We start from the raw sequence: 26,964 nt of genomic DNA, 5'->3' as shown, positions 1-26,964 counted from the left end.
AGCAGGTCCTTTGACAAAGGCACAGGCACTCAGCATTCAGGCCACGGCGTCCTGTAAGTGTTGTCTGTATTTGCCAAGGTCAGATTGAATCCTTGCCTCTAACCATGGGAAAAAAGAGACAAGACAGTGGAGTTTTGGGGAAGAAATAGAGGAGAATGTGCTTAAATGTCACCTGCAGCTTGTTTGGCTTGTGGCTTTCTCTCACTGGAAGCCTGTGGAACTCCCAGCTTTCCACTTTCCCCTGCTGCTTTTTTTTTGTTAACTTTGGTGCTGTGGCTAGATTGAAATAAAAAGCAGAAAGCACCCAAAAACCTCTAAATTTCTGTGAGGTCCTGTAGACTTTCATAACATGAGTGCTGTAGCATTCTCCCACCTGCCAGGTGAGGTTAATGGATGTAGCAGTTGGACCTTTTGATATCTTCTGAATTCACAGCAAGCCCCAAACTCTGGGAGCCAGAATCACATTGTGCTGTCTCTGTTGGGTCACTCTGGTTTCAGAAGTTAATTACAATTTTATTTTTCTTTCTTACACAGTTCTATTCTAGGAGCATGTCCTGTGCAAAATATAATTTTCAGTTTCTCTTTTTCTCATCCCTGATATAAAATAGGGACAAAAAGGAAGGCACTACTGGTGGGAATTTAGTCACTTTATGTATTTGTGGAGAAAAATAGAAATATAATGTGCTAATAATAGTGAGTTGTTACCAAGGTAAAAAAGTAGTGGAAACACTATTTTCTGTGGTTGTTCGTGTTTTCTCAAGTGTTTAGTGACCCAAAATGTACCAAATTATGGTATGAAATTGTCATACTTGAAATATCCCTCAGTACAGTCACAGAATCCCAGAATAGTTTGGGTGGGAAATGGCCTTAAAGCCCATCCCTGGGCAGGGACACCTCCCACTGTCCCAGGCTGCTCCAGCCCCAGTGTCCAACCTGGCCCTGGGCACTGCCAGGGATCCAGGGGCAGCCCCAGCTGCTCTGGGCACCCTGTGCCAGGGCCTCGCACCCTGTGCCAGGGCCTCACACCCTGCCAGGGAACAATTCCTAATTCCCAAGATCCCACCCAGCCCTGTCCCCTGGCAGTGGGAGCCATTCCCTGTGTCCTGTCCCTGCAGGCCTTGTCCCCAGTCCCTCTGCAGCTCCCCTGGAGCCCCTCCAGGCCCTGCCAAGGTCTCCCCAGAGCCTTTTGCAACACCCCCAACTTTTACATTTTCAGTTCTTTTGTTCATTTTAGATTAGGGGTGCTAATATTATGTATAATATTGGAAATTGTTTGAATTTGGAGAAGCTGTTGTCCTGATCCTATTGTGGTGAATAGTTTGGCTTCCTATAGAATATCAGTAACTTCCAGCAAAGGTGGAAAGAGTTATGCTGTGCTGAATTACCTGTACATCTGCTGTACATCTGTTTATTACAGTTAAACGGGAGGAGTTACTCAAATTTAATTCTTGCTGGATTTAACAAAAAAAAATCTGCATAATTTCTTATTTACTTGTGGACTGATTTTTCTTAGTGGTAAGTGAAACTCAGTTGTTTTTGAAGACTTCACAACACTTGCAGATCACAAGATGGGCGATTTAAATAATTTTAAGTATTGTTGCATGTACAGGTTTAAGGTGAACCTAGGTCTTAGTGGCCTGCTTTAGTACAAAATAGTTATCTCAGAATTATTTTCAGATTTCTTTTCTCCTGAAGAACAAACTCTGGTGCTTATGCAAACCAAGTCCTGGTATGTAATTGTTCTAATTGGATTTTCAAAATTTCTATCAGCCACAGGCTGTTGTTTAGCTCCAGCAATATTTTGAGTTTGAAACACCAACTGTTACTGAAATGTCTGTTGGGTTCAAATATACTTTTCCTTTGCTTCTGTTATTTTGTGGCCAAGTCATTTGCCATTAACTCCTTTGAAATGTGCGTGTACTGATTTCAAAGCCAGTGCAATTTTTAGATGTTGGCTAGTTAAAGGAAGCCAAATTTTCTTCTTGGCTTCATATTTTATGCAAATCATATGATAAAAAGTGTAAAGCTCTTAATGATAAATTTTTGTTAGTCCATGCAGCCAGCTACTTCTGGTTCTCTGGAAAGCAGGTGGATTATTTTAGTACTTCAAATGATGTGGCAACAGGAAAAGCAGGACAGGCGGTTGTGGTCTCCAGGGTACCTTTCCTGATAAAATAAACACAAACTTTGTGGAATTTCCATGGTTAAGTGTAAGAACAGGGTGTGAAACCTGCTTTGGATGGCTTGGGAAGGGTCAGGGAGCTGCTCCATGGAAGAGGACCTGGGGATGCTGAGGGGGACTGCAGGTGTGCCCAGGGAGAGGTTTTAGGTGGATATTAGGGGAAATTTCTTCCCAGAAAGGGCTGGAGTCCCTGGTCCAGTCCTCCCCCTGCAGGGATTTCACAGCCCTGTGGATGTGGCAGTGCTGGGGATGGTTGCACTGGATGGGCCCAGAGCCTAAACCTAAACAATTCTGGGATTCTGTGATGTGGAAGTGGGGATTTGATGGTGCAGCTGAGTTCAGGTTCTGCCCTGTACCTGGGGGAGCCTTTCCAGTCCCCAACACGAGCCCCACGGAGCTTTCCTGCACTTAAGTTGCTTCAGCCTTTGGTACAGAATTCATGTTTTGAGAATGGATAAATGAATCTTCTACTGTCAGCTAAACTTAATTAAAAACCCGGCCTGCTAAGAAATTGATGCCATATTTTTCATGGATCCAGAATGAACAGCCTACTTTCAACAGCTATTTCCAACCAAACTTTCAATGTAACTGAATTAATTAAGTCCTGGGAACAGATTATATTAGGGGAAATTAAGCTCTAAGTAAGCAAACCATTAACAATTATGAGACCAAATTGCCTGTGACACAGATTGGTCAGGTTTGATGGCACAAAGTGTTTTCAGCTTGTGAGGAATAAATTGTAGAAACAACCTATTTTTTTTAATCCTTGTATGAGGTACAGGTCCTCAATTGGGCTTTATAGGAGGAGAACTCCAACAGGTAGAGAAAATAATCACCACTGATAAAGCTGATTTGTAAGGCTTCTGTATGAAATAAACCTACATTATTTTTTTGTTTGTTTGTTTTTGTTTTTATTTGTTTCCTGCAATTGTTACCAAAAAATGAGAAGCCTTTCTCTGGTAACAGTCTCATTAATCTTTAATAGAATCTGTCATATTTTAAAAATAATAGTTTCTTGTTTCTTCTAATGGGAGCAAGTTTTGGTTTCCATCACTGAAACTGATCCTGATGGTCATCCACCAGGGACTGGCCTGTCAATGATTCCTTTGTGCTTTTAATTTTCTTTTTCTACTAAAGGATTGTTGATACATAACCAGGGCTTTATTTTGAAATGCGTCTCTTACAGTCACTCAGCATCGTGGTTATTCTCAGAAATAATACGAAAAGTTGTTTTTTTTAATACTAGCTGTGTTACATGTTTGTATTTTGGGGTGAGATATTTCAGTAAGCATTATCTTTGCCTTGAAGGCATTCCAGAATATTATGTTTATTCCAGAATATCCATTTATGCAAATACTGTGCCACTTTAGTTACTAGGCACTGATTTTTTACACAAAAAGTGGAATCTTGCTCACTGTCTTATTAATAATCAGAAGACTATTGGGAAGCACTGGAGAAGCAAAAAATCAACAAGAAACTCTGTGTTTTCTTGTCTTGTATAGGCAGGACTGTTGAGGTTGCAGCATCTGGTGTGCAGGTTTGGAGTTCACTTTCCAGCCACACAGTAGTTGTGAACTGCAAAGGAACTTTCAACTTCAAAATATTTCAATTTATTGATAAGAAAACTATTTGGGGCAGCTTCTGTACCAAGTTACAATGGGTATTAAAGCAAATATGACCACAGAAAATGTTCCAGAACAACAGAAACCCAAGCAATTACTCACTTTACACATATTCATGAATTCTTGGGTGTGGCTATTGCTGGGAGGGGGGATTTATGTTTATGCTAATGTTGCCATAAGTACTGTTTATTAAGGGAGAAAAACAAGTGATGCTAGAAATGGATTTAATGTCCGTGACAAGCTTTTTTCAGTGCAGATTTCACTTTAATTCTGATTACATTCTGTTACTTCATGAAAGAGTTAATAGCTGTTGTGGTGCTGAGAGATTGATAGGCAGAGGAAATAGGAGGTACCTGGAAAGAGCTTCTGATCCCTAATATTGCACAAGTTGCTTTTCTCTTGGCTCGCCTCCCCTCCACGTTGTTATTTTTACCCAGGCTCCCTAATCTTCCCTTTTGCCTCTAACCACCTCCCAGTTTCCTGTTGGCCTCTTCCCTCTGGTTTTGTCCCAAATGTTCTGGTGTTTTCCTGCTCTGCCGTGGGATTGCAGGGCAGTGAGCTAAGATGAATGCCATAGCTGTTTTCACAGTTTCTATCATCTTCTGTGTTTCGTGCCTCTTTGCAGCTCTTGGAGTAAGTTCCTTTTTCGAGGAGGTTTTGTTGTCTGGATATGGTTTGAAATGTAAATATAAATTTTGGGTTGCTGTGTAAACAATAATTAAAGATTTTCACTTTTCATTAAAGATTATTTGCAGCTCTGTGAAACCTCTGTTCTAAGTTTTTGAAGCAATGTTTTCTTCAATGTGCACTGAAGAATATTTCTTGGAACATGGCTGGGAGACAGAGTTGCTTGTTCAGCTTCATTTCTGGGATATACGTTTTCAAAACAATATGAAATTATAATTTATTTTCTTTTCCCTCAAACATTTCTGTTCTTTTTCAAAAACAGTGTTGAAAAATATGAATTGATCTGAGTAAAGGTGCTTTTCATTGTCATTTTAAATCCTTTTTACATATCTTGAAATATGAATTTTCTTTCCAGTAAGTAACAGAAAGCATTTGCTTTTCTTTTGCAGATTGCATTCTCACAGCACAGCAACTTTATGGACCTGGTGCAGTTCTTTGTGACATTTTTCAGGTACTTTTCATTTAAGACAGCTAAATGTTACTTCTTTAGGTTCTGGGCTTCAGAGTTTGGGTTCTTCTTGGTCTGGTTTTTTTAACTTAAACATCCTGCTTACAGCACAGCCTAGAAAATTGAAATCTTCACTCTGATTTAAATATTTAATTAGGAATTATGTTAAGAAAATGAATTGTCCGCACATCTTTGCTAGTGCGTGCAAAGGGAAAGGGAGGATGGGGCTGGGAGAGGGTTTTGGAAAAGGAGAAGTTCCTTTGGAGAGGATGTAGAAATCATTGACTTGCCACAGATGTGTGTGACTTACTGCAGGTTGTAGCACCTCGTTAGCCATAAAGCAGGGGAGTTATTTTGCAAAGAGTTAAGGCTGGAGTAATTTCCAGCTCTTTAGGTACCACCTTTTGATTTTAAACTGAACTCTGAACGTATGTCAATTTAAATACAAGCATATGTTACAGTTCAATAGAAGCCAAATACTTCTGTTTTTCACACACAGCTCTAAGTTCATTTCTTAGTGCCAAGTGAGCTGATGATTCCCTCAGAGAGGGAACCAACAGAATACTGGTCTCCTCTTCATTCCTCCAAAGCATACAGACCTAACAAAGAAGTGAAACAGTTCCAAAGCACAGCAGGCCCTCTCTTCAAAGCTTCAAAATCCAGTGTATTGGCCTGTGTTTTCGAGATTGCTAATACTCCAGAAGTGTAAACCAATACCTGATCGATAAGGAGTCCTACAGGAGGGATACACATGGAGTAAACACTGCTCCAGGTTTTACAGCCTCTTCTAAAGTAGGCAATATTATGCCTGGTATAAAATGAGCAGTGAAAATAATATCTTGCTTTAGATTTCATGCTAAATTTAATTAAAGCAAGAAGCTCCAGACAGATCCTTCAGACAAGTGGTTTATATCAATAAACCACTTCAATCATTTTTTTTCATATGGAGCTTTTAGAGAGTAGAATCTGCTTTAGTGCAGTCCCTGGGAATCAGTGGGTTTGAACCACCACCTTCCTGCCATTGGAGCAGAGTAGGCTGTTACTCCTGGCTCAGGCTTAACAATTTGTTTTGCTGAATTATTCACAGTCAACATCTTCCCTAAAAATCTCTGTGGCAGGGTAATTGCTTATTAGGAAAATGAAGAGGGAAGCAGTTGGTTCCTTAGTTCTTTTCTAATTGTGTAAGATAAATCTGCACTACAAAACCTGTCCATTAGTGCTTTACAGACCCAACTACATCTGCACATGAGGGTTTAAACTCCTCAGGATGAGGGATTGCTCCAGATTCACTATTCGAAGAGATTCCCAGAGCAGCTGTGGCTGCCCCTGGATCCCTGGCAGTGCCCAGGCCAGGCTGGACACTGGGGCTGGAGCAGCCTGGGACAGTGGGAGGTGTCCCTGCCATGGCAGGGGTGGCACTGGGTGTGCTTTAAAGTCCCTTCCAACCCAAATCCTTCCATGATTCCAGTCCCAGGCTGAAGCAGAAGATAAGTGCACTGTGTGCCTCGGTGAGCACATGCAGCTGAGCCTGCATGTCCAAAGGCTGCAAGTTTCCTTTCCTCCATCACTGTTATCACATGGATCTCCTTGAGAAGTAATGTCGCGATATTATTTAACATCCTAACAAGCCAGAGGAATAAGAATATGTGGATTTGGGAGAAGACAGTTTACTGGTGTTTCTAGTTAAGCATTTATAGTGTGATAGAAATTCTTTGATTCTTTCACTACGCCTAAGCTTCTCTCCAGGTGTTTTATTTTACAGTCACCATAACTCCCTAATTAACCAGTGGATTAGAACAGTGTGATTCATCTCACTGGGTGTAGGGGAAACTATTGAAACATTTGCATTTTTAATGCTCTAGGGCACATTTCATAATTACTGTGGGATTCAAGGCAGACCATAAATAACTAATACCTGAGAGCCCCCGTACTGTTAATAAGCAACAGTTGGCTGAGAATTTGCTCCCTAAAATGGAGGCAGGGAAAATGCTTTGTGAAAACCTAAAACCAATTGGTACCTTTAACACCAAACTCAAAACCTGGGATATGTATCAGTTTCTTAGGTGTAATGGAGACCTGAAGAGATGTTGTTCTGGAAAATAGATGTTTAGATGCTTTCTGTTTGCACATTTAAGGGTGTTGCTTCATTTTGCTGTTCTGCAGGAAATGCAGGAGTTGCCCAGAGCAGCTGTGGCTGCCCCATCCCTGGCAGTGTCCAAGGCCAGGATGGATGGGGCTTGGAGCAGCCTGGGACAGTGGAAGGTGTCCCTGGCTGCTCATGGCAGGGGGCTGGAACAAGGTGATTTTTAAGATCACTTCCAACCCAAACCATTCTGTGACTGTATGAATTTGGGAAATCTTTCTGAGCTGGAGATGCTGTAGCACATTTCTGTATTCTGGAAGCCACTTCCCCCACTTGGTCCACAGTTAGGTCCATCCTAGCCGTGCTTTTCTGCTGTGCAGCTGGAGGCATCATCTCTGCCTTGAGCTGTGTGGAGCACCTGGGAGGGACCCCGGGGGAGTTTCAATTTCACTGCTGACAATTGAGATGAATTAGGTCAGTGCAGTCCTTGCAGAGCGCTGTGGGCTTGCCAAGCCCCAGCACTGCTGGGTTTTGGTATCCCAGGCACTGGCTGGGCTGCCTGTGGGGTGCACAGGGGCATGGGAAAGCAGGAGCCTGGTCATGCATTCCAACAGCAGCAGGCAGTGTGGAGCAGGACACGGGACTGGTTTTCATTTCATTTAGGAGCTGACTACTGTGATCAGCGGGCTGTGCCTCACATTTAGAGGGGCTGTTGGATTCCTGGAGTTCAGCACCAAGCCAGGCAGGGGGCTGTGTATGACCCTTAGTTTGTACACATGAATGTGTTATTTTAAGCTAAGAAAATGTCAGTGGATAAAGGTTGGGTAGAACGGTGAAGTTCCGAGGTCGTTAATATTGCATTATAATCAGAGCCAGAGAAGAAATGATATTCCAACCATTATTAACCTTTGCAAAGCTAATGAACTGCGAGGAAACTGGTTTTCTCTTTCCTCCTCTCTGCTTTTCATAACACAGCTCTTTAATTTACAGATTGTGCAGCTGTCTTTCAGTACATAGTTTGACAATTTCTAGTGAACGTTTTTAATTCATATCTGTGCTTCTTTATCTTCCAAAAAATAGCCAGCACACCTATTACAGGTATTAATCACCAGTGTACCTTTATGTACAGAAGATGTAAAAATATTTGTGGCGTTGTAAGCACATACTACTGCCCAATAATCCTTCCCCCTTTTTCTTTCCACCTTTTTCTTTCTCTTCCCTTCTTCCATTCTTCCCTTTTCATTTTCTTCCTTTCAACCTTCAGCCTAGAGAGCATTTGAGAGACCTTATTGGGATCTCTACATCCTTAAAAGAGGTTCAAAGGAAGATGGGGATGGACATTTAAGTGGGATCTGTAGTGATGGAACAAAGGGTGATGACTTTAAATTGAAAGAGGGTCTATTAAGACTAGATCCGGGAAAAAATTTTTATGGTAAGGGTGGTGAGACACTGGAGTAGGCTTCCCAGAGTAGGGTGGATACCCCATCATTGAAACATTCCACTCCAGGCTGGACAGGGCTCTGAGCAGTCTGACCTGGTTGAAGATGTTCCTGCTCACAGCAGAGGCCTTGGACTAGATGGCCTTTCAAGGTCTCTCCAAGCCAAACCATTCCATGATTGATTCTGTGATCTCATCCTGAGCTTTACTACATGGATTTACCATATACCTCAGGTGTCCTCTGCTGCACTTCTCTGCTGGGTCTCACATGCACAGCTCATTTTGTTTCTTGCCTGCTGTTTGCCTTGTCTTCATTATCTGTCCTTGAAACACCCTTCTAAGGGAGTCCAGTGTCTGCTCCAGTCCGGGGGAGGTGTTGCTGCCCATGGCAGGGTGGTTGAAGCTGGATATAAGGTCCCTCCCGGGCCAAAGCAGTGTGTGATTCCATGATCCAACATGTCCCACTGAAGCCTTACAACGATTGTTAGAGAAATGGGTGTTATTTCACAAATGGAACAAAAGCTGCCAGTTTAGTGTTTTTGTGGTGGCACATCAAACCTCATGTGCCCCTATTAGGGTCTGAATATCAAACAGAAATGGTGTTGTTTTAGTTTGATACAAATAATTGGATTTGTTCCTCAGAAAAACTTGAGCAGGAGCACTGTTTGCTCAGTACAGGACTCAGGCAGATGGTTTTATGTGTTGTGTATTGTTTTCTCTGACTATATGTATATTCCCAGTGTTTTCATTAAGGGGAATGGCCTCCTGCAGTAATTCAAATCTGTAGTTATGATGCAGATATTTTATTTACTCTTGTTGCTTATTAAATAATTTTTTACTGCAGCACAAATGGCATTACTAAATATATGCTTAAAATATAGTCTGAGTCCCTCTTTTTTATTTTTATTAGAAAAAGAAAAAGCTTGGGAATATCTTCACATTATTTCTAACAAAATGAAGAAGATTAACAGCATCCATAACTTCCTTCTTTCCATGTTCTCAGCACTCTTTACTTCTTCCTCCATAATCATAGAATAGAATCATAAGATCACTGAGGTTGGAAAAGCCTTCAGATCAGCAAGTTCAAGCACCCCCCCAGCACTGCCACCACTGCCCCTGTCCCCAAGTGCCACATCCACAGGGCTGTGAAATCCCCCAGGGATGGGCACTCCAAACCTCCCTGGGCACTCCCAGTGCCTGACCCCCTTTCCATGGGGAAATTCCTCCCAGTGCCCACCCTGAGGCTCCCCTGAGGCCGTTCCCTCTGCTCCTGTCCCTGTTCCCTGGAGCAGAGCCCGACCCCCCCGGCTGTCCCCTCCTGGCAGGAGCTGTGCAGAGCCACAAGGGCCCCTGAGCCTCCTTTGCTCCAGGCTGAGCCCCTTCCCAGCTCCCTCAGGGATTCTGCAGCCCCTTCCCAGCTCCCTCAGGGATTCTGCAGCCCCTTCCCAGCTCCCTCAGGGATTCTGCAGCCCCTTCCCAGCTCTCTCAGGAATTCTGCAGCCCCTTCCCAGCTCCCTCAGGGATTCTGCAGCCCCTTCCCAGCTCCCTCAGGAATTCTCATCAGATTTGCTGTCCTGGTTTTGGCTGGGATAGAGTTAATTTCTTCTCAGGAGCTGTTCTAGTGCTGTGTTTTGGGTTCAGAGTTAGAATAATGTTGACAATACACCAATGGGTGTTGCTATTTGGATTTTGCAAAGTTGTTTTTCTCAGAAGTTTGTTGGTTTTGGTTTTTTTCTCTTGCTCTGCCAGTGAGGAGTTACTCAAATGGGAGGGATTGTAGCTGGGACAGGTGAGCCCAGCTGTCCAAATGGATATTCCACAGCTCAGAGCATCATGCCCAGTGTGTAAACTGGGGGCGTTACCTGCAGGGGTCTGATCTGGGAAGGGGGGCTGGCACTGGTCAGCAGGTGCTGGGCAGTTTTATTGTGCATCAGCTGGTCGGTTGGTTTCTTTCATTTCTCTTTTAAATATCATTATTATTATTAGCTACTTATTGTATTTTTTTTGTTTTCCATTATTAAACTGTTCTCTCAGCCTACAAATTTTACTGAGTCTCCTCCCCATGCCACCAGGGTGGGGGAGAAGGGAAAGGGTTTGAGTGTCTTAGCAGTGCTTAATTTCCACCTGGGTTTAACCCATGCCCCTGTGCCCCAGCCCCTTCCCTGCCTCCAGTGCCCTCCTCTGCCATAACAAAGGTGAGCTGTGGCTTGTTGAGCCTTGTGCCAACTTCAGCAGAAGGATGAGGTCAGGAATCTGGCTTGGTGGGTTGCAGGCAGCTGTTTGGCAGAGCCCAACCAACCACGTGCATGTTATACACTTGTTCCAATTATTGCAAGGATTAATGCATCCAGTACTTTAAAATGTGTCCTGTAGCTCTCCAGCATATTAAAATTTCCTTGTAAATAGCATTTAAATAGCTTCTAATTCATCAAAATAACTTGGGCTGTGTTTCTAGTAATCATGGCAGTGCTTTTTGAAATTGTTAAGTGACCTGTATATGTTAAAGCACATTAGCACTGAGGCTGCTGTACATTTTGGTGTTTAAAGCTGCCATTTTTTACAAGCAATTCTGATGTGGATAAACATTTCACGAGGATTTAATAATTGGGCCCTAGTACACCAGATGGAGTTTCTTCTCCCTTCCTGAGAATGCATCACAGTAAAGCGCTGATGGATTTTTCCAGACATCTAAAAATGAAAGTGTACTTGTTTGAAAAGTTTTAAGGATACCAGGAGTCGAAGGAATATTCTCTCTGTGGTGAAAAAGATTAAAGTCCAGAATAAAACTAGACAGTATGTTTAAGTTCAGGTTTTTGTGTCACTGTGGGAATACCTTGTGGTATCCTGAAGGCTAATCAGCTGAGGTTTCATGTGTGTCTTGAAGCCAACTGAGGAGAGATTATTTATAACCACATTGCTCATTTATTGTACTTAAATAATCTAATGAATAATTAAGAATGAATTCATAAAGCTATTTGCCAAATAGACTATTGTCCATAAAATGTAAATGTATCTCCTCCATGCATTGCAATATTTATGCTGTGTAAGCACTAATTTTTATAACTGTGTCAGCCACTGGCAGCTCTGCTTGGCAGAACTTGGCTGAAATGGCGTCTTGTTCAAATTTCCCTGGGATGAAAAACTCTCCAGGGTGTTAGGTGGCTCTTGATGGTTCTTCTTCCTTCCAGTCTGGTTCCACACCTGAGTTTGCTGGTTTCCTTTTTTTCTGTTGGAAAAATTTAACTGGTCTCAAACTGGATGTGTCACAGGCTATAGGAAAATGCAAATCCAACAGTTGACAGAAATACAGATTAGTTTGGGTTGGAAGGAAACTTAAAGATCACCTTGTTGCACCCCCTTTCCATGGACAGGGACACCTCCCACTGTCTCAGGCTGCTCCCAGTGCCCAGCCTGGCCTGGGACACTGCCAGGGATGCAGGGGCAGCCACAGCTGCTCTGGGAATTGCAGCCCAGGCCCTGCCCACCCTCCCAGCCAGCAATTCCTTGCCAAGATCCCAGCCCAATCTCCCCTTGGCCAGTGGCAGCCATTCCCTGTGTCCTGTCCCTCTGTCCCTTGTCCCCAGTCCCTCTGCAGCTCTCCTGGAGCCCCTCCAGGGGCTCTGAGCTCTGCCTGGAGCCATTTGAGATGGGGGAAGCTGCAGAGAGAAGATTGAGTGAAGAGTGGATTTCTGGGATGAAGGATGCTCTTGGCAGGATGTTATTTTTGGAGGAAAAAAGAGGAGAGGGCAAAGCAAATCCTGCAGTAAATGTTTATTTTGAAAGTCATTTGTAAGCAGGTGGATATTCATGGCAGAGATGTGTCTGAAGCTGTTGAGAGAGCAGGGCAGAGCACAGCTCTACCCAGGACTCTGCCAGCCTCAGCTCTCACTCCAAATCATTTCCCAACACCTCTCTCTCTGCATGCAGCTGCTTCTTTCTGCTGCTTCCATATCTACAACGTTGTTTTCCCAGAGAAAGTTGGAAAAAACCCTTCTTCAAAGCTACTGATGCCCACATCAGGTCTTTTAACTTATTTCAGGATGGTTTAGGCTGAGTAAATGCAACAATAGATCTTGACTTTGCTCTACCCCTGGGGCTCTTCCAGCAGGTGATGGACTGCAGCAGGCTCTGCCTTTTATTTCTCCCCAAGTGCTTCCAAGGGGTGTTAGTTCAAGGAGGAAAATATATTTCCTTAGTGATTTTATAGCTTTTGTGGGTATTTGCTGCCTCCTTGTGACAATACAAAGATGTATGGTGCTGTTCCTTTGAAATACAATGGTACTGTGTTGAGCATTTTAGGAGAAGTTTTTATTAGTCTTTAATTGTTAATTCCTCTCTGTATTTTCTCAAGAAGTCTTGGCTCTGGTGCCAGAAATGAGCAGGAAAGAGAAACCAGTGAAGGACTCTGGAACATGCAGACTTGTGCAGTGTTGCATTTTGGAAAGGGCATCTAGTAGTAAAGGTGATTCTCAGTTCTTCACTCTGGCTTTCTTCTCCGAAGGAGTAAATAATATGTAGGGAGACATATTTACAGTGCCACCAAAAAAGTGGCATCTGGGGACGTGGTTTAGTGGTGGCCTTGGCAGTACTGAGTTAATAATGGTTGGGCTTGGTGATCTTAATGGTCTTTTCCAACATAGGTTCTGTCATTCTATGAAATCGACCCAAAATAAGAGGTCCAACAGTTTTCATTGCTGAGGTCACTTTTTTCCTAAAAAGGGGCCATCCTTACAGCAGTTCACCATGTTTTGATGTGTGTCTTCCACTTGCTGTGTGTATTTCTGGAGCTGTCTGATGGATACACGAGACTGGAGTATGTTGTTGTGTAAAGGTGACTGACTTTGTGGCTGAGGGTGGTACAATGCAACTTCATCTGTATGTCTGACCTCCTGAGAAACTCCTCCAGAGAAACTCCTCTGAAATGGGTAACTTAACAGAGGTGCTTGAGATGAATGGTGTTTTTGACATTGCTGGCATTTTCCTCTGCCCTCTGGATTTCCATCTTGTTTCCCCAGACAAAGGTGTACTGAGGAGGTACACACTGATGAGCCCTGGCAGCAGCTCATGGTGCACATAAACTGCATCTGAAATCATAAAATCATGGAATGGTTTGTGTTGGAAGGGACCTTAAAGCTCATCCAGTCCTGTGGGCAGGGACACCTCCCACTGTCCCAGGTGCTCCAGCCCCAGTGTCCAGCCTGGCCTTGGGCACTGCCAGGGATTCAGGGGCAGCCACAGCTGCTCTGGGCACCTGTGCCAGGGCCATGCAAGTCAAACAAGTGCACATGTTTTAATATTATATGCTGTATGACAGTGAAGATAGATATTTCTGTGTATATCTAAGCCTGAAAAATGTAATGCCATCACTGACTGGCTGCCTTTGGGTGTCTGTGCCCCATGCATGGAGTTTTCATATCACATAGTCTGTAGATGGTGATACGGCAACAAGAACTGTCTCCTCACGTTTTGCATTTCTCAGGGAATGGTTCCTGCTGCCTATCTTGGTGTTTAATTATAGGCATTTCCAAGTCATAGTATTACAAAGTCCTTTAGGTTGGCAAAGCCCTCTGAGATCAGTAAGTTCAAGCACTGTCCCCACTGCCCCATGTCCCCAAGTGCCACATCCACAGGGCTTTGAAATTACCCCAGGGATGGGTACTCCACCTCTGCCCTGGGCAGTTCCAAGGCCTGTCCCCTCTTCCCATGAGGAATTTCCCAGTGCCCACCCTGGGGCTCCCCTGAGGCCGTTCCCTCTGTTCCTGTCCCTGTTCCCTGGAGCAGAGCCCGACCCCCCCGGCTGTGAGAACATCCCTGCAGTGCTGGGCAGGTTCTCTCTTGGAGAGAAAGCCCTGTGGGAGCCCGTGGTTCCTGTGAATGCTGCAGCTGAACACATAACTCACCTGTTCTGACTGATCTTCCTTCCATGGAAAGTTTCCTTTAACCTGTCTTTCAGTACTGGAATGTGGGGAGGGCTTTGGAGATGTTTTCTGTAACCCACCAGTGCAGTCCTTGAGGAAGGAGGCTTCCACAGGGGCTCAGATTTTAATCTTGGCTTGCGTGCCACTAGGTTGCTCATTAGGTATTCAGTGTGATCAGATCATATCTGTCAATACAGATGATTATTATTGTAATTATTGTTATTATTATTGTTATTGTTATTATTATTATTATTATTATTATTACTACTACTCTTTTCTATTTTATCTTTTTCCATGCATTTTCCCCGGAAATTGATATATCCATTCATCTTTTTTTCCCTCCTCTTTTGAGGAAGAAAACCAATACAGATTTGGGGAAATCAAGAAATGCCTGTAGCTCTGCAACAGCCTGCCTGCTCTACGCTGCATCTTATTTTTGTAATTTGAAAACAAAATAATAATCAATTTTCTCTACTTCTTTCAAGGATTTTCTTTTTGGGGGTTATCCTTTCACTTAAAATATCACCAGAGGTAGGCAATAGTGGCTTTTTAAATCTGATTAAATCTTTCAGCCTTACTGTCATTTAAGGAAATCAGATAAGGAACTTTGAAACAACAATAAAAATAATGAAAATGAGTGTGTCATTCCTCACTGGGTATCAGAAGCACTGAACTGTGCTGGATTATCTTTCTTCAGAGTATCTCTAATATACAAACTTTTCATTTAACTTTGCATTTCCTAGAGTTTTTCAGCTGCAAGTGTGTTAAGAGCAAGAGCAATAAAATATTATTTTCTTTTTTTTCCCTTTCCTTTCCAGTTGTTTCCTGTCATTGCTCCTGGTGGCAGCTGTGGTTTGGAAGATTAAACAAAGTTGCTGGGCATCACGAAGGAGAGAGGTGAGAGAGATAAAGTGTTGTTCCTTAAATAACTTTTTAATAGTTGTTCTCTCTAGATGCATATTTATTCACATATGCATCACATTAACCTTAAATTGAAGGCTAAGCTAATTCAGTTAATACTGCTGTTTAGGCCTTTAGCACATTTTTGATTACAGTTTCAGTGACAAATTATGTTATTTTAGTATCCCAATGCTGCAGTTTCTGTGAAGCACTAAAAAAATATGGGTGAATATCCTGAATTCCCAGAACTTCTATTTCTAGACAGCCTAAGTACCAAACCACATAAATTAGAAGATTCTTTATATCTGTTTCAAAATAGGAAATAGAAAATAGAAACATTAGCTCTTGTGTAATGCATTAAAAAAGAAGTCAAATCCCTATTTTCAAAATAAATCTTATTCCGATATTTTGGGTGGTTGTTTTTTTTTCCCCTGGAACATTAGGAGCATACAAAAAAGGTGGCAAAGCCACCCAGTAGCTTACTCCTTAAAAATGTGAATTTTAGAGCCAAAGTTATTTCCTCTTCACCTACCCATGGTCCAAATGAGCTTCACAACTTTTTGTGTTTGCATCATGTAAATAACTTAGTGCTTTACACTCCAAAATCTAGTTCCTCCTTGTTTATCCCTGGTTTATTTTTGTTCACTACCTTCTTTTCTTGCTCCTCAATGGAACCTGCTGTCCTGTTCCACCCGGAGCACTCAGGGTGACCAAGGTGAGGTGGCCAATTGCTGTGGCACAAGGAGTGTGTCCTCAGTCCCCATTTGTCAGCACAAATGCCCACATACACCAGTTGTGTTTGTAGGGAAGTCCTGGGTGCCACAAGCAGCTGCCCACACACCCATCTGGTTTTCTTGGTGTGCTAGGGGCATGGAACGTGCAGCTATCACAGGTTGGGCTGGGCTGCATGTAAAATTATTTTTAGGAGCTTTCTCATGTGTTGATCTGTTTATTTCTATGCAAAATGAGAGAAGCCAGACATCATTCGAGCAAGTCCATGTGCACTTTCTGTATATAGTTATCTATGTGTCATCACCTGAGGCCAGATTCCCTAAGGAATGGCATGTGTTTCTCCCCTACTTTGGGATTTTCAGGCGAGATTTGCCCATTCCTCTAGGTTTTCCTCCCAGCTGTCCTGCTGGGATGAAGCTCTAGGCAGCTGCAGACCCACCCGTGTCATTGTTGTGTTCAATCGTGGTTTGTTCCCGTGTAGGAGTTGATCAAGAGGATTTGGGGGATTAATTTTTACGGTGTTGGAATTCTTTGCAAGTCCCTGTTTCCTGCATATCTTCAGAAATCTGTAGCTGGTTGTACTTTGCAGTGCAGTGGTGTGAATAATATGAATTTATTCCATATGAGGAGCTCCTCTCTGGTAATAAAGCAGGATGATGTCTGATAACTCTTCTTCCCCTTTCTGCTTCACATGTTTCTGCTCTTAGTGGTGAACTCACTGCAGAATATAATCATTGCTTTTCAAACAGATAACCCTTAATCTTGGAAATAATGGAAGTCTTTGAGGTTTTCTGTATTCTCTGAAGGTAGATAAATTTTTACTAGGGCAGCTGTTTTTTTCCTGCTTGCTTTCTTGGCAAGAAACTAAGCTGGAGTCAGCATAACATCCCCTGTGGCTCCTGGGGTTAAATGTTATCTAGGAATGTATAAGGAACATAGACCAAGAAGTAAATACTGTGCTTTGGAGTTAAAGTATTTGAGTGGTGGCCTAAGTGAGAAATGTCTCTATAAATTAAGTTAGAGTCTGATACATGTTTTAAGGAAAAAAAAAACCAGCCCTGGAGTACTGGCAACATATTGGCATGTTTCAGTCTAAATTCAATCTACATGTGTGGCTGTTTGACAGGCAGTTCATCAGGGTGGTGTTTTCCAGGCACATTCCTGTCTTTTGCTGTTATTTATCTTGCTCTCTCTTTTTATCTAGTGAATCTATCTTGTAATTCATGAATCTCTGCTGTTCTATTCATTTTCTGTTAAAACAGTTTAAAATCTTTGTTTTGCCATCATTACATATATTAATACACTTTCTCCAGGAGCAAAAGTCCACCCAAGAATTTGTTATCTAAGATGATTTTATAGCTTGAAGGTAGAGGTGTTTTTTACTGATTCTTGATAAACCCAAGCAAAGGTCTCTTTAGTATTTTAAATAGTGATCAATGGCCCTGGATCCCTGGCTGTGCCCCAGGCCAGGCTGGACAGGGCTCAGAGCACCCTGGGATGTGGAAGGTGTCCCGGCCCATGGCAGGGGTTGGAACTAGATCTTCAAGGTCCCTTCCAACCCAAAGTGTTCCATGATTCCACAAAATGCTGCAGCCCTGAAGGAAGATCTTTCTCTGGTTTGGGCTGTATTTTTGCAGTAGTCAAGTTACAATCACCTGTTTCTCATGTCTGTAGTGACTCTGTAGTAACTTCCCATGTGTGTAGTAACTCTGTGCTTGCTCTCTGATTTCAGCCCAGAGGCCAGTAAGATATGATGGAATGTGCTGGTAATTCCCAGCTGTCCATCCCTTCTGCTTCCAGTGGGAACACTGCAAGTGCCCAAATCCTTATGGCAGTGCTGAGTGAAAAGCTGATGGCTGAGGCTTATTCTGAGATACCTGTAGGGCAGGAAGGGAGTGTGCTGCCACGTTTACTGGTCAAAATTACACAGGCAGGATTGCTTGGGAAATGTGCTGGGAGAAGGCAGGTAGCTGTGCTTGATGTGGCTGGGGGGTGGAACACAGCAGCATCATTTAGTTGAAACCAAGTTGAAACCAGGTTTGCTTTGCTCCTTACAGAGAAGGCAGCATGGTACGAATCCAAAGTCTCCATCAGGATCTTGTAGAACACACAAGATTGTCCTGGCTTTTCTTTTCTGCATTTCAGCTAAACCTCTGCCCAGCTGCTTGCAGGTGTCTGGGTCAGTGCTTCTCAGTCTCCAGGCTGAAGGGTCTGTGGGTGTGCAGGCACAGCATAGCCAATGTGGGCTTGTAGGAAAATGAGTTTGGAACACTGAACTGAAGTTCAGGCCTTGCAAAGTATAAAACTTGACCTGCAGTAAAAATGGGAATGATTTGTGTCATATCAGGCATTCAGGAGATGGAATTGTAAACTGTGTGTTTATTCCCTTGCTATTAAGCCCCATGTTTGAGTATCTTCAGACATCTTAAAAAGGGAAAATAGAAATAAAAAGGCAGCTTTTATAGGAGGCTTGGAATGAGTTGAATGACATTAAGATATAGGGATAGGAAACCTCTCTGTCTTGTCTGCAGAAAATGACATGTTAAAGGAATCACAGTGGTAACAGAGAATAATGCACAAAGTATGAGCATGATGTTAGAATTTCAATATGCTCATCTGCTGTCAGGAATTTTCTGTCCTGTTGTTCTGTTTGTGCATCCAAGTCCTCTTCACCCTCAGTCTTCTTTGTTTCCTTCACTGGGAGCAAGGAATAGCTCCCTCCCAGCAAAGGGAGTGTGGCTGACTCAGGGTGGGGAGGGTCAGCTGGATCACTCCCTGTGCCTCTTTGGAATGTGGGGGGAGTATAAAAAAATATAAAGTATAAAAAATAGCAAGCACCTACAGAGAAAACTAAGTTTGGGTGTCTAGAGCTCCATTTCACCCTTAACAAAATGATCTGTATTTTGCCTCCTTTCTTACCAAGGCTATATAAGACTGAATATTTTTACTGTGCAAGTTACCCATTTATTCAGGAGGGGGTTTGTGTATTGATTTGCTGCAGGAATTATCCTTCTCTGTCTCGACCTCCTTGCTGGAACCTTTCTCCCTCCCAAGTGTATTCAGAACTCAGTCGTGCTTCAGTTTCCACTGGCATCCTCTGCTGTAGCATCCATGCACACAGAATACCACATAGGCAAGCAGATTCCTGTGGTTTTTACAGCAAAGATGTTCCAAGGGATCTGTGCTGTGTGTTATTTATTACCCTGCCCTCCTTTTCTTCCCCTTCCTGCTCTGATCCCTTAGTATTTCATTCATCTCTTAGATCTTCTCTCTTAGAATGTGATTAAGGGCATGCTTGGTCAAAGAAAAGCTTTAGATTTGGAATATTTTCAACTAACTGTAATTCAGGATCTTCATCATTTAAAGTCTTCAGTGGTGTTTTGGACCAGGATCTGCTCCAAAGAATTTGGTGTCAAAGTTCTGCAGAAATATTAACAGGTCTGGCAACAAATTTCTCTAGATTTGGGCAGTCCCAGGTGCTTTGGAGGGTTTACTGGTGCATTCTCCAAGCTCCCAGCAGTCATTTGCCACGTAGATCTTCTTGTTCCATAGCACTGACAGCACTATTTGGAGTCTGTCAACAACAACAAAAAATATTAAGCTTGGGTTTGGGGTGGTTTGTAGGGAAAACAAGAATTGGAGGAGTGAGAAATCACAGCCAGCAGGTGACTGAGGAGGTCGAGCCACGTGGTAAGCACAATAATTTTCTCTCATTACAGTGGGAAACATGAACCTGGATATCTTTTTTTTATGCAGTGAAGGTGGGTTTACTTCCCAGAATAGCTGTTCCCAGGACAATAGACTGAAGTGATGGTGGCTGTGGTGTTTTAAAAGCCATATGTAAATTTCCATTTCCTGCATTTATGAGTAGTAAAATAAGAACTCAGTGTTACTATTAGGTGCAACCAGTTATTGGAAGTACAGTGTCCACACTACTCTCAGCAATGTTTTGGGTGTTGCAGATGGTGGAGAACAACACTGCAAGGTTAATTTGTTATCTGCAAGATAAGCAAGAGTTTAAAGCATCACAAATTCCTCATTTTCTCCAAGGAAAAATATATTGAGGTTTGGTGATGCAAATCAGTGGCTGCAGAAAGGAATCATATGGGAAATGGATTTGTAGAGAATTTTTAAAGTTTGATAGAAGGTTTCTATAGAATCATAGAAGATTCATGATGGGATGAGGATCTTCTAAAGGATCAGCCAAAAGTTTAAACAGTATGTTCCTACCCGTGGCAAGGGATTGGAGCTGGATGAACTTTAGGTCCTTTCCAAACCCAACCAATCTGTAACACCCAATGTCTGCAACTGGGGATAAAAAGTCAAAAACTGTTCTCTTTTTCTCCTGTTTTAAATGGTGAGAGTGGCAATGCCAATAATTTATATTTTTAGAAACGTGGCTCTCAGAATCAGTGCTTTTGGAAGGACCTTTTCTAGGTCAATCACATGGTGCAATTCAGTGACTCGTGCTAGGCAGGAGGTCAGATCAAATAATCGTAACTTTCCGCTCTCCCTAAATTTAAAATCCATGAATGGGAACCAGCTCATAGTGCCAGGAGGCTTTTTCCGAAATACAGACACTGTGTGCTCTGCAGTGATCCATGTGGCTTTGGTCACCAACTGAAGGAAATTGCAGCAGAAATAAGAGATGCCCTGAAGAGGAAAAACATCCCAAAATATTAGTGCTGACAAGAGATTCCTGCTTAGGGGGGAAATTGATGGTCTGGTTTTGTTTGAACATGCTCCTGTCATTCTGTGCCCAGTGCAGCTCCTCTCGGGGGAACTTGCAGATGGCCAGTTCCAGCTGAGCAGCTGGATCCCTAACCTCTGTGTGTAGGACACCATCAGATGGGGCTGGCAGCCACAGATGTGGCGTTGGCAGGCCATGGAGTTCCTGTGACACAGTCCTCAGGGGAGCTGGTGCTAGAGAATTCAGTTGGTTTTATCCTGTAGAAGAACTGGTGGGAGCTTGAGCAAAGATCAAGCTGGAGTATCAAATAAGGTGAAGCTCGAGTATCATGCTTGGGATACCAACCCATGGGATCAAACCTTCTGTTTGGGGATGGAACTGGATGGGCTTCTAGGTCCTTTCCAACCCAAACCACGCCATGATTTCATGATTCTAGCAAGCCCAGCTCTAGGAGAGTTCAACCTTATTTTTAAAAAAGCCCACTACTGGTGTGTTGAAGCTATTCTAATTTCAGACTCCACGGTCTCTTTCTGATGGTAGGCATCAGCTGTACAGATATCTAATTTAGTTATTTGGAAAAATCAGGGAGATTGTGTAATTATTCCAGAAGAGCTCTACTCAGTCAAAGCTTCACTGTGCTATTGTGTAATTATCAGGTATTGGTGTATATTTTAGTCTGCATGGACTAGATCCTTCTGGTCTTTTAAAAATGATCTCATTCTTCCTATTAAAGGTCAGGATTTCTATGCCCTCCTACTGGGCATGATTATGATGAATAACTTGCTTATCTTAATCAGCCCTGAATTAAATATCTTCTGTAATTTCAGCATGAGGCAACTTCCCAGCAGCTTTGCTTTGTGGTTTGTTATAGTTTTGAAGTGTGGAAATGCCTGTTGAGAAGGATTTGAACATTAATTCTCTCCTCCTCTCTCTTTCAACATAGCCTGCAAAGTCAGTTACAAAACTAATTAGCTAACATTAATATGTGCACTGCTCTAGGGGCTTAAAAACTTAATTTTCAGTGATGATGAAAGCGTCAGAGAAAATTGTTTGTTTGTTGACTTATATGGTAGTTAGTGTAATTGTAGTTAAATACTTTAAATCACTTAGTTCTGAGACATTTGTGGCTCGTCTTCATAGAATATTTATGGCTTGTATGTTTATTTTTTGCTGATGCCAATTTTTATTTTGGAAGGTAACTCCCTTTCCCCCAAGGTCACCAAGTTATGATGACATAAAGCAAATATTCCTACAGCAGGATCTATATGTTACTTCCAAGTATTGTACAGGGATTCTCCTGTGGAGCCAGGCTGGCAGGGCTGGGAATGTTCCCTGGAGAAGGGAAGGCTCCAGGCAGAGCTCAGAGCCCCTGGCAGGGCCTGCAGGGGCTCCAGGAGAGCTGCAGAGGGACTGGGGACAAGGGACACAGGGACAGGACACAGGGAATGGCTCCCACTGCCAGGGGGCAGGGCTGGATGGGATCTTGTTCCCTCTGAGGGTGTGAGGCCCTGATTTGCTGTGGCTGCCCCTGGATCCCTGGCAGTGTCCCAGGCCAGGCTGGACATTGGGGCTGGGAGCAGCCTGGGGCAGTGGGAGGTGTCCCTGCCATGGCAGGGGTGGGATTAGATGCTCTTTATGGTCTCTTCCAACCTAACCCAGTCCATGATTCCATGGGGCCTGAGCAGCTGTTGGAGCTGGCCCTGCAGGCGCGCAGAGCCATCAAGCTGCCACTGCCACCAGGGCTGGAACCTTCTCTGCAGGTCCTTGGGAACGCCATGAGGGTGGTGTCCCCTTCCCACACTGATTGTCAGCAGCCTGCAAGCTGCAGTTTTGGGAGATGTCATTACAGGTGGGTTCTGGGATGTGTTCTTCCAGCTGAGTTAATCATGCCTGAAAATAGGGTGTTGATAGTTTATGTGCATATGGGAATATTTATTTGTGCATAAATGGGACATGCAGCCTGCTGAATTCAAATGGAGCCCTTGAAGAAAAAGGATTTGCAGGAATAAGCTCAAAATACCAGTCTGAACAACCTCAACTAACAGCCTGTACTCAAGGGTGTTCGTGTTCTCTCCCTCTAATCATCCTTATTCTTCTCTCTTGCTGTGACACCAGAGCTGGGACTTCGTGTGATACTGGCAGGGGTGTGGCTCAGAACACACAACTGATTTTGGAGTCTCCCGGGTTTTAAAATTGGCTGTGGACAGCATGGAGAACACAGTGCATGATTTTGCTTGTTCATGACAGAGTGGAGCTTGATGTTTTCCATGGTGGTACAGAACTCCAGGATCAAAGACCCAGTTGAGCAGGGGCTTGGTCATAACTGTAGCTTTGAGGCACCATCTAAAATTCACTGCTGCCTTGAAGCTTGTCATTATGAATTTTCAAGGATGACTTCTAATAGTATTTGTCTCATCAGAATGAGAGGAAATGGCCTCAAGCTGTACCAGGAGAGGTTTAGGGTAGATATAAGGAAAAGGTTTTCACAGAAAGGGCTTTCCAGTCCTGGCCCAGCTGCCCATTCCTGGAGGAGTTTAAAAGCCATGCAGATGTGACACTTGGGGACATGGGTTAGTGGTGGCCTTAGCAGTGCTGGGTTAATAGTTGGACTCAATGGTCTTAGAGGGTTTTCCAGCCTTAATGATTCTGTGACTCTGTCAAAGTAAAGGAAGTGTAGCTTGCTCTGTGAATGTCTTCAACAAATGTTCTTCTCAAACCAAATATATGTCCTCAGAATGCTCAGAGTAGCTGTACTTCTAAAAACTAGTGGGTTCTGAGTTTCAGAAATACCTTGAAAAATTAGAGCTACAGATTTCCTGGGGCAAAACACGCTGGTGATCAGACCATTGCTCTTGTCTGGCTCCCCTTGTTGAAGTTCACCTCCTTTGACTGTGGTCTTCTGCAATGGTACCAGGCACACCAGCAGACATCCAGGCTGCCTAGCCTGAATACATCCTGTCTGCTGGAATTTCCTCCTCTTCCTACAGGATCCTGCTTGCTTTTACTGTCCATTAAAATGAAAGCTCTTTGATGCCCACTGCTCACTTAACACACCCATGGGTTTAGAATCATAGAATGGCTTGGATTGTAAGGGACCTTAATGCTCATTTTGTCCCCCACCTGCCATGGCAGGGACACCTCCCACTGTCCCAGGCTGCTCCCAGCCCCAGTGTCCAGCCTGGCCTTGGGCACTGCCAGGAATCCAGGGGCAGCCACAGCTGCTCTGGCACCTGTGCCAGTTCTTCACTGCTGTCCTCCTTGAGTTCCTACTGTTTTCCTTCCTGGTGTGTTTTCCTTCTTTAAAAAAAAAAAAAGAGAAAAATTGTTCATATAGATACTAGAGTTCCCTACGAATTCTAGATCACTGTTTTGATAAGCTTATTTTTAAGGCCATTCTTCATAAGGAGCAAATAAAATCCAGGATATGTGACTTTCTTCTGGAAAAATCACTGTTATTTCATGGCTGAAAATACCAGGGCCCCATCCCCAAAGCTGCCTGGGGCCCTGTGCTCATGAAGCAGTCTCTGCAGGTGCAGTTGCTGAGATGGACGTAAGCAGGATGGTTATACTGAGCCTCGTGGCTGCTTTATGGTGGGAATAAAATGTCCAGGCTTTTCCTGTCAGGAAACACAGCATAGGTTATATTAGTCAATTAACCTGGTAACCTGAATAGCTGTTTGTCTTCTCTGAGAGAGCCTGCACTACTGCCTGGCAAGGCTTTCCTCACTTCCTTGGGAGGTTTTTCTCCCATCAGTAACACACTCTTCATTTTAGATTGTCCATTATTCAATGTGTGTGAATTAAAAATATTCCTGGTAGGAATCACTTTATTTGAAGGGTTCCAGGCTGGGTTGGACTGGCCTTGGAGCAGCCTGGTCGAGTGGAGGGTTGTCCTGGTTTAGGGCAAATTTGGGAGAAAACCTCCAAAGGGGTCCCTCTAGAAAGCAAGATGGAACAAGATGGTCTTTAAGGTGTCTTCCAACCCAAACCATTCCATAATTCTGCAATATGGAAAAAAAATCACACTCAATGCAAATGAAAGGTGTGCACATTCTCACAGTTTGCAGTTACATAAATATTAAAGGCCAGAGGTGTATTCCAGGACAGGCTTTTTGATGTGATTTCTTTGTAAGGCTTTCAAACACTTTGCCTTTAAAATCCTCTTTGGGCCTAAGCAATTTAAAATATTCCCAGGTTGTCCTATTAATCGTGTTATCTGGAAAACCAGGGTTTGCTTGAAAGAGTATTGAGGTTCATTATTTGAAATCTCAGAAAGCCCATCATTAGGAATGAGGGAAAGGCAGGTTCTGGAGTATCTAGATGTTAACAGCTGCTGACTTGTAAAGCCATGATCAGCCTCTTGACTGGGGAAAAGTCACATTTTCTCCCTTACAGCATCATAAAATCTTTTAATTAAAAATTTTGACAAACCAAACAAATATTGAAGGATTGATATATGTCTGGGTTAAACAGGCATGGTGCAAGCCTTGGGGTACACCGTGACATTAAAGTTATAGAACAATTGCTTCTTAAATTAGTTCCTGATTTTTAGGGGGAACTTTGTAACATGACTTGTGCTACACCAGAAGCTGGTGCTAGGAAAAGGATGTTCCCTTAGGCGTTTGCTGATTTGGTTGCATCCTGGACCTCTGACTTCATCGGGTTTGGGCATTTTTGTGCTCAGGTGAGAGCCCAGCTGCAGAGCTGCCCCAGCCCTGGGGCCAACAGCAGGAGGACGTGGAGCTGCTGCAGAGAGCCCAGAGGAGGCCCCGGAGCTGCTGCAGGGCTGGAGCCCCTCTGCTCTGGAGCCAGGCTGGAGAGCTGGGAATGTTCCCTGGAGAAGGGAAGGCTCCAGGCAGAGCTCAGAGCCCCTGGCAGGGCCTGCAGGGGCTCCAGGAGAGCTGCAGAGGGACTGGGGACAAGGGACAGAGGGACAGGACACAGGGAATGGCTGCCACTGCCAGGGGACAGGGCTGGGTGGGATCTTGGGAATTAGGAATTGTGGGGAGGCCCTGGCACAGGGTGCCCAGAGGGGCTGTTTCCTTGCCATCCCTGAAATCGTTCAGGACCAGCCTGGATGGGGCTTGGGGCAGCCTGGGGTAGGGGAAGGTGTCTCTGTCTGTGGGAGGGGATAGAACTGTATAATCTCTGGGATTCCTTCCATTCCAAACCATCCAGTGATTCTATATTCTCAAAGCTACTTTTGACTTCAGTAGGAGTCATGTTGCCAAATTGCACATTTTCTTTAGTAAAATAACTTCCTTTGAAGAACTAATAGTTTTTAGTTCGTCAGTCTCTTGGACATCTTCATCAGGACAGCTTGTTCATTGATTTTATAGCCATTAAACAAAGCACTTTGCGATAGCTGAAGGGGACAATTACAGGAACAACAACCCAGCAATCTGTTTCACACTTGCTTTCGTCTGCAATCTGCTGGTGTGCTTTAAATACCCGAACACTCCTCGTGTCCTTTTTCCCAAGTGTGAGTTACACACAAGTTTGCTTACGAACACTCCATTTGTGTGGATTTGTTGGGTTTTTGCTTCGTGACAGTATCTACAATCTGCTCAAAATGCCTTTTTTCCCCCCCTTTCTTTTTTTCTTTCAAAAATTAAGGAAAACTTTACCACATGCCTTTTATGGCAGTAAAATTTTACCGTTTTTTTAGCTAGACTGAGAGCCGTAGAAGCTGATACACCCCCCAAGCTTATCTACATTGACCTCGTCATGCCCTGCCTGCACCCCCAAGTTACAGAGACAGTCCTCTGCAGTGAAAGTCTCAAAATTATAGGTGATTTGGCAAAGCAAAGACCATAGAATGTTCCCAGAGGGTGGCAATGAGTGGCATAGGGTCTAGTTGGAGGCCTGTCTCCAGTGGTGTGCCCCAAGGCTCTGTACTGGGCGCAGTGTTGTTTGGTTCATCAGTGATTTGGGTGAGGGGTGGGTGGCTCCTGGGCAGTTCCCAGTGACACAGAGGTGGCAGGAGCCCCAGGGGTTCTGTGCTGCCCTTCAGATGGACCTCAACAGAGAGATGGGCAGGGAGGAACCTGCTGAAATCCCACAGGGACAAATGCAGGGTCCTGCACCTGGGGAGGACTAGCCAGCAGGTCCTGGTGGACAGCCAGCTGTGCCTGGGGGCCAAGGAGCCACTGGGACCTGGGGGCAGCAGGAAGAGCAGTTCCAGCAGGGCAGGGGGGATCCTGCCCCTGTGCCCAGCCCTGGAGGCACCTCTGGAGTGCTGTGTCCAGCTCTGGATCCTCAGCA

General features: G+C 43.8%; 1 protein-coding gene across 5 annotated transcripts in view; it reads left to right on the top strand.

The window, feature by feature from the left end:
* The window catches only part of ATRN (attractin), a 149,785-nt gene that overhangs the window by 100,664 nt on the left and 22,157 nt on the right, over positions 1–26,964 (top strand). For all 5 annotated transcript variants that reach the window (XM_064419196.1, XM_064419201.1, XM_064419199.1 and 2 more), the window contains exons 25-26: positions 4,881–4,942; positions 15,197–15,275. In XM_064419196.1, the coding sequence (XP_064275266.1) occupies positions 4,881–4,942; positions 15,197–15,275 (141 nt within the window). The remainder of the gene's footprint in view (positions 1–4,880; positions 4,943–15,196; positions 15,276–26,964) is intronic.

The sequence above is a fragment of the Passer domesticus genome, chromosome 4 (assembly GCF_036417665.1).
Source record: "Passer domesticus isolate bPasDom1 chromosome 4, bPasDom1.hap1, whole genome shotgun sequence".
Taxonomy (NCBI): domain Eukaryota; kingdom Metazoa; phylum Chordata; class Aves; order Passeriformes; family Passeridae; genus Passer; species Passer domesticus.
Note: the sequence above shows the minus strand (reverse complement) of the source record. Positions and strands in the feature narration are given on the sequence as shown.